The 12,497-nt window shown below is 45.9% G+C and overlaps 1 protein-coding gene across 1 annotated transcript in view; it reads right to left on the bottom strand.

Annotated features, from left to right (window-relative positions):
* Window positions 1–8,693, bottom strand: part of RPIA (ribose 5-phosphate isomerase A) — a 37,767-nt gene extending 29,074 nt beyond the window's left edge. The window contains exons 1-2 of the mRNA XM_059188333.1: window positions 8,359–8,693; window positions 1,167–1,227 (exon numbers count right to left, since the gene is read on the bottom strand). Of these exons, the coding sequence (XP_059044316.1) occupies window positions 1,167–1,227; window positions 8,359–8,643 (346 nt within the window). The 5' untranslated portion in view covers window positions 8,644–8,693. The remainder of the gene's footprint in view (window positions 1–1,166; window positions 1,228–8,358) is intronic.
* Window positions 8,694–12,497: the final 3,804 nt, after the last annotated feature.

The following is a 12,497-nucleotide window of genomic DNA, read 5'->3' as shown; positions in this document are numbered from 1 at the left end:
CACGTGTTTGCTACTATTACGTGCCTGGCAGTGTTCAAAGACCTCTGTACATGCCAACTGTTTTAACTGTAACAATTAGAATTAAAAGGTGAGTTGCAATTATTATTCCCATTTTACAGATGAGGAAACTGAGGCACAGGCAGGTTAAAATCACCATGTAGTTGTATCGCTAACAGGAGGCAGAGTGAGCTATGATCCCACCCTGTCTAGCTCCAGTCTTAAAACTACTTCCTTATACTGCCTTTCACAGAAAAAATAGAACTTTACTTTTGCATTTAGTAAAAAAATATCATTTGTAGGCCCCAGAGGGTGGTTAAAGAAGGTTTACTTACTCATCTTGGATTTGTACCTTTCTTGAGGGAAAAAAGTCTTAAGGAAACAACTATCGTATTAAAATTTCAAGTCTTTTTAATCATTGGGTCTGCACATGGGAGGTTCAAAAGGCACTATTCTGAACCCCACAGTAATCCCTGTACCCTAAAATCCTCCACACACTCAATGCTAAGGGAGAAAAGTATGTAATACTAAAGCCTGGGTTAAGCCAATGAGAAGGATTCCAGAAATGCTCAGGCCAGCACCACAACCACTCTTGTAAAGAGATAGTGTTCCTGGACTTTGACTCCTGAGCACTGCCCCCTGGCACCTAGAAGCAATAAGCAGTCAGGCAAGCCTCTCCTCTGAGCTTTGTTTTAACAAACAAAAGTAGGGCAGTAAAACCTGTTGAACAGCCACAGGGGCTGATAATTCCTGTGCCTTTCCTAAACTCGGAGACACCCTAATCAGAACAAAGTCCGCACCTGCAGGAACCAGCCACCAACTTCAGGGGCCTCAAATCCACTCCAGGGTCATGGACAGGGCAAGCCTGCTCTGAGCTCAGCATATCTGTCTGAGATTGCCTGAGGAACCCAGGGCCCCTGGAGCCACACACAGGACCACTGATGATAACTACAATTCTGCTGAGACCTCATCTTAAACCAGCTCCTCCCCTCAAGACGAGCAGAGTAAACAAAGCCAGGCATCCCCCAGAGTTGTTTGAAGAGGCCCAAAAATACCTCTCAGAGAAGAGCAGAGTGACAGGTGACAAACCTGTGCCCCACCCCCTCCCCATCCCCCCCAACCACCACCCCACACAGAGCATCCAGGAGCCAGCCCAAGAACATACATACCTATTCGCTGCACAGCATGAACAATCGTAGAGCCACTTCCAATTCCTAGCACTTGATTATTCTGAAAAAAAAAAAAGAATGAAAAAGAAAAGGGGGGGACAAAACTCATTAATATATTTTACTCCCTCTTTAGCCCGCTCTCTAGATCAATTCACCAACATGAGTGCAAGGCAGGTCCTGTGCCCATTTTATAGACACGTCAGCCTGGGCAGAACCCATCAGAGCTGTACATTATCCTCGTGCCCATAGCCATTTATCAGCAGCACCCTCCTCCCTTCATGTCCGACCCTAACATCACCACTTCCTCCCGTTACAAAGATAAACTGAGGCACATTAATAATTTTAAGACTTTATTTGAGCAAGTCAGGCAGCAGCTAATCTCACAGACAGAAAGGAGCTCTAAGGAGCTATATTGAAAGGAAAGACTTTTAGAGCCAGAGGAAGTGTGAACAAGAAGTCCTAGCAGGCAAAATGGCAGGCTGGTTATTGCCAGGTTCCTTTTCTTTAGGGGATGGCAGGGGTCTCTGAGGCAGATTACCTAACTACTGCCCATCAGACCATTCCTGACTGACTAATTTAACATTCCATTTCTGGGAGAGTTGAAACAGTAATTAAGTCTCCTTTTTGGTGACATGAGCTTAACACAAGTTACTCAATTTGGGTGGGGCCTGTTGTCTTGTTCATAACAAAAGAAAATCTCACTATGGGCTTTCCCTTGCCAAATGATTGGTTAACCAGTTGCTGGAACTCTAAGAAATTTGACATGAACTATTTCAGCATGCTGAACTTCCTAATGTTGCTTATTCAAAGTGAGGTTCTGTAGGGGGGCAAATGATACTGTTAAATGAGGATTTAAAAAAAAAAAAAAAGAAAAAGTAAAATCACAAAACTGCTACAACCTGTCCACAGGAAAAAACCCAAGAACCATAAATTCATATGCAGTCAAGAAATGTTCAGATCTTAAGGGCAATAATCAGTTAAATCTCATAAAACAATTAATGTGCATTTCTATGGACAGACGCTATTTGCATTGCTAAGAGTGTTCTACAAGGGGCGCCTGGGTGGCTCAGTCTTTCAGGCTGCCTTCACCTCAGGTCAGGATCTCAGGGTCCTGCTCAGCAGGGAGTCCACTTCTCCTCCTCCTTCTTCCCCTTTCCTTTCCCTCCCGTCCCCACTCTCTTACCCCCAGCTTGGGCACAGACACCTGTGCGCGCTCTCTCTGTCTCTAATAAATAAAATCTTTAAAGTGGGGATAATTGGTCTTGAGGTCACAATGGGCTGTCGTGAGATCTGACTGAAATTATCATTTATAAATCTTCTTGGTAGGTGCTGAATAAATGGTAGCTGCTGCTTTGGTTTCTACATCTTTTGCCTTAGACTGGCAGGAAGTTGCTTAGGAACTGAGTGAGCTCCACATTAGTTCCTAATGCAGCGCCCTCACCCTGTTCTGCTGTTTGTGGTCTAACTGACCTCGGCTGGGTCCTTAGTGGGCCCTTAGGGACTTTTCCCCCTTTCTTAAAATGGCAGGCTCAGTAGGGTGAGGCCTGGTTCCTGTGCTTTATACTCACAAGTACTCTATCTCTTACACCTTGTCCCTACTGCAGATAAAGACTCTCTCTCAGAATTCTAACTAAGCCTCACCCTCTTCCCATATTGTGAGGCAGGCTTGTGCAAAACAGGGACCTCCTGTCATTAAATGGTCAGTTGTTGATGTGATTTGGTATTTCAAAACCTCTGCCATCCCCTTTGAGACAGGGAAACTGAAGAGACCCCATGAAAAGAAAACTGCTTTTTTTGCCCCTCTTCCTGCATCTATGCTAACGGACCTGCACCCCCACCCTAAACACACCCTATGGAACAATTAAGTATGACCTTCTTGTAAAGGTTAAGGAGTTAATGAGATCTTTACAATCTTGCAGCACAACAGATAACATCTAAGGAGTGACTAGGTGGGGTCATTCCCAAAGTGTTTTCCAAGACCACTAACTGGACTCCTTGATGCCAGTGCCCCTGGCTCTAGGGCCTAAGTGACTTACCGACAAGCCCTGAGCATTCGACGACAAGCCCTGAGCATTCGACGACAAGCCCTGAGCATTCGACGTAGTTTTGACCAGTTCCTGGATACTGAACATACATACAGGCACATATACCAGGCCACCGTCCTCAATTTAAAACCCCAGCCCACAAGCAAAGACAAGACTCTCCTTTCCTTCCTGAGTCTCCAGACACTCCGTCTGCTAAACTCTATCACTCCCGCTATTCAAAAAACTCTGCTCTCACTTCCTACCAGCTCGAGTGATTTCCATCCTGTGTGAAGCCAAGGGTCCTCGGAGGCCTGGTACTATGGGACCCCCTCTGGTTCCTTGGACCTGGCCGGCCTACATCACCCTAAAGAAAAGGTAACTTTCAAGGCTACTTCAGGCTCTCCCCCTTATGCGGACTTCAGGGAGGCTGTAGATGGTGGGGCTTGATGTCTCCCCAGAGGTTTCCCTGTGATGCCACCAGCCTGAAGGTGCCTGTGGCCAGTCCCCTGCATTCCAGATATTAAGCTTAGATAAAAAGTCACTGAAGCTAGAAAACTCTGCTTTCACTCTTAGGCTATACCCAGGCTCTGTATTTATCGTGGGGTTTTTCCTTTCTGACTGTCCCTGGGGTTGGCGAGGAATCTTTTAGTACTCACCTACAGATCATTTTTGTAAAGCCAACTTAAACTACACATTGTAGGTAAACCAAATCTTTTGCCTGATATGAAGCAGGAAGTGCTTAAAAAACAAAACAAAAAGCCCCAGATGGAGTTACTTATGTTCAGTCTCAGGTCACCAAACCAAGACTTGACTTAATTACAGTTTTGGCTCCCCCAAAAAATGGAATCTTAAGCCAGTCAATCAGGAATTGTCTGATCAACACTAGCCAGGTGAAGTGCCTGAGAGACCCCTGACATCCCCTATAAGGGAAGTGACCTTGTAACAGCCAACGTGCTCTTATGCCTAGTACAACTTCTTAGTTCCTGTCCCCTCTGGCTATAAAAGTCTTTCATTTTGTATGGCTCTTTGAAGCTCCTTTCTGTGTGTTAGGCTGGATGCTGCCTGATTCATGTATCATTGCCAACAGAACTTTAAAATTTACTCAGTTGAATTTTGTTTTTTAATGTTTTGTAGGAGGAAGAAAAATCCGGGGACAACTCAGAACTATAGCCAACACCCCTCACTACACACAGGACAGAGGCACAGGAATACCTAATACCACCCCCTAGGCCCCTATCTGGTATCAACCTTCTTTTAAGATGACATCTCAAACTATAAAGATTAGAAAGAATGACCAACAAGCAGAGGGAGCTACAAAAAAGAAATCAAATGCTAATACTCCAGCAACTAACACACTTCTAGCTGGGCCTCCCCCACCTCCAGAGGGCTTTCACCCATCAGCCTGTGTGTGAAAGCTTTGGAAATCACTTTGACTAGCTCATAGTTCCCAAGTCACCAAACAGTCCTAAGGGCCCTAGAGCAGCCTGTGTTCTAGGTCAGAATACCACCTTGCAGTCAATCGATGCCCTCAAGCAGCCAATGCATCCAATAGTCATTTAGCTACGTAGGCAAACCTTAACAGCAAGATCTTCCACATAAGTGAATGGCATATCAAAACGTTCAAAATAGCTGAATATCTGAATATGTAAAAATCTTCATGTAATGAGAAAAGTACTTCATTTACTAATGGTTAGGTAGTCTCAACCTCACTCTCACACCTGACCTGAAGCCCACAGCTCTAGCTATATGATAAGCTAACTGCCAGAATCCTCATTACCACACCCCCATGTCACTCTCATGCTTCCAGCAGGCAAGAGGCACACAGATGAACTTTGGTGAGTCAGACAAGCTCTATGCAAGACTCTTCCCTTGACTTCTGGGGGAGGCCAGGAAATTGCAGGGACCTGCCAGGCCCACAGCTCTTCAACCACATAGTCCTCCTACCTTGGGATCAAATGACTGGCCCAGGAATCAGGTGTCCTAGCCAAAGCAAATCAGAGCTAGCCAAAGGCTGCCTGTGAGGTGTCCCAATAGCAGACCCTGCCAAGCAAGCTCTGCTGGGGAAGCAGGCCCCTTCTGGTGGGCAACCCTAAATCACATGTCACACATGGAACGTCAGAACTTCCCTCACTCTGTTGAGTAGGTTAACTTGGAAATACTTCTGCTGACCAACTGGAGTCACTACACACCAACTTCTTCAAGCTAAGCCAATCAAAAAACAAAAGTAGGCTCCAAAGAGAAAAAAGGGAGCTACAGACCTTCAGGAGAACACAGCCCCGCATGGTAGCCCATCCTGGGTGGCTCTACTCCCAGAAACAGATCTGAGTTCAGAGTGGCTCCCCAAGGGACTCCACTGCAAACTCACCAAGTTTTCCATCCATCCAGATGTGGAAGTGATCATTACAATGGAACAGTAACAGGCTAGGCAACTGGAAACCCTACAGTACAGGGAGCCTAAGCAAAGGGCTACCAATAACTTTACAACCTCCATATTTGTGTCCACACAAAATACAACTCAAACATTTACCAGGCAGGCTCCACTGTGACTGAGTGAAGATAAAGTTAACTATCCACTAGGACTTTACTCTTTAGGGGGATAGGAGAGATAAACATAAAAATGATAAGAACAAAAGACACCATAAAGTACCTAAGAAGTGTGAAGTGCTACAAAATCAAGAAATCTCCCCCAACTTAGGAGGCTAAGGAAAAACTGAAAGGAGAAAAGAGTCTTTGAACTAAACCCTAAAAGACACATATGATTTTAACTGGCAGGGTCAGAGGACAAGAAAGAACATTTAAAGTAGAGTATAGTGATCTTAAAATGCAAACTATATATGCCAGTATATATCTTCCAATGTTCTGGTACATGAAGGACAGAATAATGTGGGCTTCAGGAGGAGAACCACAGCCTCTCATCTATGTATCCTCTCCATCTGGCCCAGTACCTGGCTTTCAACAGATACTTCAGATATTCTATGTGGACATTAGCATGAGGGCACCTGAGGGCCACTGTGGCAAGAACAGATGAGAGTTTCAAAAGATAAGGGCAACTGTAGCCCTCTGCCCACACAGAGAGCCTCAATAGGAAAGGTGACAGGTCAAAGGGAAGGTCAGGTCTAACAACATTCCAAAGGTGGAACCAAGAAAACCTTGCTCATGACCATCTCAATAAACTTACACAAGTGAGTAAACAATTTCAAGACACAAAGTGCTAGATGAAAACATGGTTTAGATGGGGAAAGGACACCGCCCTGGAGAGGGAAGCTAGCTAGCAAAGTCTTAACAATTAGGTACATGACTTTGTTCAATAAATGTATAGATTTGAAATAATTATCCCATTTGCAGAGTTATCCAGGACCTGATTTTTCCCTCTCCCTGCGGCCACATTTCTCACCACCACACTAACTCCCTAACACATATTAGGCCCTCAAATATTGGTAAACAAATGAAATGAATAAACCAATGTTTAAGAGTAGCGAACACAAAATTCAGGTAATGTTAGCATCTTAGGAAGAAGTCCGGTAAGGAAAGCAAGTGCAACTGCGAGTGGGGAGAGGTGCCCCCAAAAGGCCGATGAAGATCTCCCCATGACTGCCTGGTAATTTCATAGAATGATGTAGCTGGAATCCAGTGTTTTGTAACTCTAGCCTGAGGTGGGGGCTTTTTTTTTTTTTTTTTAATTTGACAGACAGGGAGCAAAAGCAAGGGGAGTGGCAGGCAGAGGGAGAAGCGGACTCCATGCATAGCAGGGAGCCTGATGCAGGGCGCCATCCCATGTGATCTGAGCCTAAGGCAGATGCTTAACCGACTGAGCCACCCAGGTGCCCCAGGGTTGAAGACTTTTCTGTAAGCAAATACTTACGACAAAGGTCAGAAAGACTTATGCCACCAAATATGAATAGGTTAATAGGAATACTAAGATATGGGGCTTCTCTAATTGTACAGATTTTATTCACTCAGCTACTTTATATAGGCATTTTAAAATTTCAGCTTACTGTCCCAATTTTGTAGCTCAGGCACTGAATCCTAAAAGTAGAATCAGCACTGTCTCTGCGAATTCCCATAGAAAACCACTGCTAACCAGACCTAAACCCAAACTACACTGGAACAGAACGGCTATGGAACTGGTGAAAGGGCACTGGAACAGGAGTCACTCAGTCTGGGTTCTGGAGGATCCTCGGCATTCCTGCTACAGATCATGCTGATCCACAGGTTACCACACTGGTCCCTCCCGCTTAGTCAAGCTATTTGAGGATCAAACACCATGGCAGCAAAGTACTCTATACATCCAAGCATTAACAAATGTAAAGAACTATTCAAGAGAGAAGAAAGGGAATCTGAAACCACTTTCGAAGAAACAGACAAAAGGCCAACAAAGTCAAGGAAACGCCACCAAAGTTCAGAAATACTCCACTGGACTCGGAGGAAGCACCGTAATTAACTCTATAATTAACTTGACTGATGTTAATTAATTCGACTGACGACATCAAATCCACTCAGGTTAAGAGACTCCACTGAACAGCACCACACCCGCCTCTTAACTGGGGCCACGACCTCACCCGTAACAGCTAAACCTTATCTCTGCGCCCCAACCTTAAAGAAGAGCTTCCTTCAGAATCCAAGTATCCACCCAGCCCTGTCAAAGGCAAGAGTTACTAAAAACCCTCCCTGGACTGTCTCTCTTTCACTAGCGAGGATACTCGGGACCAGACGCGCGCCCAGCGGAGAACCTCCTTGGAGTGACATTTCACAGCGATTTTCAGACCAGCTCTCCACCCGCGCGTCCCAGCATAGTAAAGAGAAGTGAAGATCTCTTGGCAGCCCCAGAACTCACCATTTTCCACTTGTTAATAAGACGCACGCCAAGTCCCTTGCAGCGCCACTCAAAACACCTCAGACACCATCACCACCGCACACTACTTTTACTCTACTGTTAGTCGGCCGAACAAGGAGCGTTTAGAAAGCTCAACTTTTAGGAAACTCGCCCCCAACCGATCCCACATCTAAAAGACCTTTAAGAAGCAAGGAAAGGGGGAGATCTAAACCCGGATACAGTGTACACGCTCTTCCCGCTCACGCGGCCCCCGCCCCGGCTCCGGCAGTACCCGGAACACGCAACAGGAGCCCATCACGCGGACGACCGGAGCCCCACGCCCGGAGCTGCTCACCCTCACGTGGTTCTCCACGGCCGCGCGGCCCGCTAGTTTCTTGGCCTCCTCGGCCTTGGACATCGTGGAGGGGGCCGGGCAGGCGCTGCTGGCCTCCCCGCCGTAGGTACCTGTGCTGCCGACGCCGGCGCGGGTCCCGGACTGCGTGCGGCCCGGAGGCTGCACGTGGGAACCCAGGACTCCCCAGCTGTTCCCGCCTCCGCCAGAGGCCGCGCCCCCGGCCCGCCCGGGCAGCGGGGCCAGGACCCGCCCGTAGAGGGTGCTGAAGGGCCCGGGGCGCTGCATCCCGACGCCAAGCTCCAGCCTCCGCCACGGTCCCGCCCCCGGCTTGTCCGGAAGTCTGGTGGCTGACGCAAACTGCCCTCGCCGGCGGCTGCGGAGGTCTTTGCTGGGAAGTGTAGTTCTACGGCTTTCGCAGCCTGAACCCATGGACGAGCCGGGACTACCAGTCCCACAATCCTGAGCGACTGTCTCGCAAATAGCCCGCGACGGCCTTGGGCGCGCCTTCCCGGGAGGACTGAGCCAAGAACCGAACCTGATAGTGACGCCCAGCAGGGGTGTTTACGGTGCCCTTGGCTGGGTTCCGTGGTTACTTCTGTCTGCCCTCGCAAGCGGGAAGGGGATGGTAGAGCTGAACCTGTCGTTTTTCCCAGAAGTAAGAACATGGCCGTGGACGAGTCCTTAGGCCAGTCGCTCTTCTGGAGACGTCGCCCCCTTTTGAGAATGACTTCTGTAGACACTGCCCAGCGAAATGCACCTGCAGTTTGGCGGGCTTTTTATTGGACAGAAGACGGGTTCTGAATTTAAGTTCAGCTGCTCCCCGCTGGAAAAGCAACATTCAGAAGACGAGTCATGGTGGGAAAAGAAAGTTTACTTTATTGAGGATGCTGGCAACCTGGGAAGATGGTAGACTAATGTCTCAAAGACCATCTTCCGCGATCAGGCGAAGCCAGAGTTTTAAAGGGGAAGGCATTGAAAAAGCAAAGGGGGCTGCTGCGTGCAGAGAAGCCGGTGCCCAGGCAGCTAGTCGTATGTGGATACCACCATAAACAGACTCGCTGGCGTCAGTGGCAGCTGTTTTCGAATGCAGTCAGGCCTTGTCTTCTGGGCCTTCATTCCTCAAGGCCAGTGGTCTGCAAAGGAAAGCAGGCTGGTTCTGCTATAGATCTAACGACTTAGATTAGCAAGCAAATAGTGCATAAGCATGAAGCAAATTAAACCTAGACAGCTGGAGTGCTGTTATACGCTGAAATCTTATCATTAGAGCTGAAGGCCCAGGACTAAAGTTTTAAACTCCCAGACTTAGACGTTCTTCTGCACCAGACAGTTTTGGATGGCTTACCATCCCTCGATAGAGCCTGGCCCCACCTAAAAAGTAAGTCTGTGGAGACCTGGCAATCCTTGCTGACTAATGAAGGAATTCAGAATAGGTGTCTCCAAAATGTGCCACTTTGTCAGGTGGACGTTTTGACCCGAAAGCAATCCAGACCCTGAAGACTCAAAAGAAACTGCTCCCCGCTTAACTGCCTATAAGTATCTAAATTGGGTGTCTTTCCTAGAATAAGAGTTACTCAATGATAAATTTTATCTGACACACCTGTATAGCAGAGCAAACATCTAAGTACCCATCATCTGATCCCTTATTGCCTATAAATTGCCTATCCCATTCCTGAGCTCAGAATGGCATATATATATACATATATATATGCCAAGAATTTGTCTCTCTGAAGCCTTGAGCAGAGCAAGTCTGGTCTACCAAGTACCCAGCCCCAAAGAAGGGATGGACTTGTGTCTCACTTTAAGAAAGAGGAAGAAAGGAAGAAAACAATCTGTTCTGCCACTTTAATATATAAATGAGTTCTACAGAAAGGGCAGAGGGGCCCTTTGTAAGGCTGGACTGCACCTTTTAGCCAGGGATCCTCACAGCTGGCTTCCTCACCTCATCTAGGTCCCTGCCTGCTCAGTCATCTTCCCTGCTCCCTTAATAAAGTACCCCTGCCCAATCCTCAGCCCCCCAGTCCCCACCTCAGGCCCATCATATCATCCTATTCTGCTCAAACATCATCCTGTTAAGTAATCTGGTTTTTTGTTTATTGCCTGTATTTCCCCCTTCTAGAATAGAAGCAGAAAACGTAACTTTTTTCACTAATGGATGCCCAAATTTACCGAATGAATGAATACGGGGAACCAGCCCTTGGCTCCTCCTTTCCCTCATCCTCCAGCTGCCCACAGTCAACTCTATGCCACCTCAGGCATTGTACAGAAAAATTCCCCTCATTATTAGCTTATAAGCAGTTTGGAGAGTTTAAGAAATAATTTTGCTAAGAAACAGTGATAAAACAACAGACCAAACGAATTCCATTGAGTGTTTTTCCTGTAACTCTGAGGCTGTTGGCTAAGTCTGAAGCACGTCGCAGGCATCAAATCTTGACTTTACACTGTTTCCTTGCTGAGTTCCTAGATTCAAGGTTCAACCAGCGCTTAGAGAGGAAAGACTTCTGGCAGAGGCTGCTGGGTGTGGTGTCACCACATGGGCAGCGTGGAAGCAGGAGAGGAAAAGACCTGAGGTCAGCTACATTTGCTCCCCGCCACCACTAGGGAAGCAGGATATATCTTGGCTACCATTTAAGTGACCTGACATAAAGTTCTACTAATGGAAAAAGAAGCTGCAGGAAATAAGCATTGCTTTTATTATTACAGAGAGGATAAAAGCAAAACAAGTTGCTAACTTTCTCAGCATGTTTTTCTTAAATTGGTTAAAGTTAAGTCCAGGCTCTCCCAGGCTTCATTTTTTTTTTCTAAATTATAATCTAAGTATTGGTTTTATGGCTCAGATGTTTTGATTATAATACTTTAATAAACTTCACTTTTAAAAACAGACTTACATTCATAGCAAAATTGAGCAGAAGTTACAAAGACTTCATGTATACTCTCTGCCCCCACATATGCTTAGCTTTCCCCATTCTCAAGCATCCCCCACCAGAGTGATACATTTGTTACAGTTGGTGAACCTACACTGACATATCACCCAGAGTCCACAGCTTGCATTATGAACCGCTGTTGTTGTTGGACAGTCTAGGGATTCCAACAAATGCATAGTTTAACATATATCCATAGTAACACATGTGATAAAGTATCACACAGCGTAGTTTCACTGCCCTGAAAATCCTGTGCTCTGCTTGTTCATCTCTCACTCCTCCTTAATCCCTGGAAAACACTGATTTTTTACTGTCTCCATAGTTTTGCCTTTTTCAGAATATCAGATGGTTGCAATTTTATACATGTAGCCTTTTCAGATTGGCTTCTTTCATTTACCAGTATGCATTTAAATTTCCTCCATGTCTTTTCATGGTTTGACAGCTCATTTCTTTTGAACACTGAATAATATTCCAGTATCTAGATGTACCACAGTTTATTTATCCATTCACCTACCGAAGGACATCTTATTTGCTTCCAGGTTTTGACAATTATGAATAAAACTGCCATAAGCACTGTGCAGGATTCTTCTGTGGACACATTTTCAGCTCTTTTTTGTATACCAAGGAGTATAATTGCTGGATAATATGATAAGAGGAGGTTTAATTTTGTAAGAAACTGCCAAACTGTCTTCCAAAGTAGCTGTACCATTTTGCATTCCTGTCAACAATGAGTGATAATTTCTTGTTGCTCCACATCCTCACCAGCATTTGGTGTTATCAGTGTTCTGGATTTCGACCATTCTCATCAGTATGTAGTGGTAAGTAAAGGTTGTTTTTTTGTTTTGTTTTCTAAAAGATTTTATTTATTTATTTGATAGACAGAGACCACAAGTAGGCAGAGAGGCAGACAGAGAGAGAGAAGGAGGAAGCAGGATCCCTGCTGAGCAGAGAGCCCGATGCTGGGCTCAATCCCAGGACCTTGGGATCATGACCTGAGCTGAATGCAGAGGCTTTTACCCACTGAGCCCCCCATGTGCCCCTCTCATGCTTGTTTTAATTTGCATTTCCCTATTGACATATGACATGGAATATCTTTTCATATGCTTATTTGCCATGTGTAGCTTTTCTTTGGTGAGGTGTCTCTTACAGTATTTGGCCCATTTTTTAATTGGATTGTTTGTGTTCTTATTGTTGAGTTTTAAGAGTTCTTTGTATGTTTAA

The sequence above is a fragment of the Mustela lutreola genome, chromosome 9, assembly GCF_030435805.1.
Source record: "Mustela lutreola isolate mMusLut2 chromosome 9, mMusLut2.pri, whole genome shotgun sequence".
NCBI classification, from domain to species: Eukaryota; Metazoa; Chordata; class Mammalia; order Carnivora; family Mustelidae; genus Mustela; species Mustela lutreola.
The sequence above is the reverse complement of the archived record's forward strand: the minus strand, read 5'-3'. Positions and strand labels throughout refer to the sequence as shown.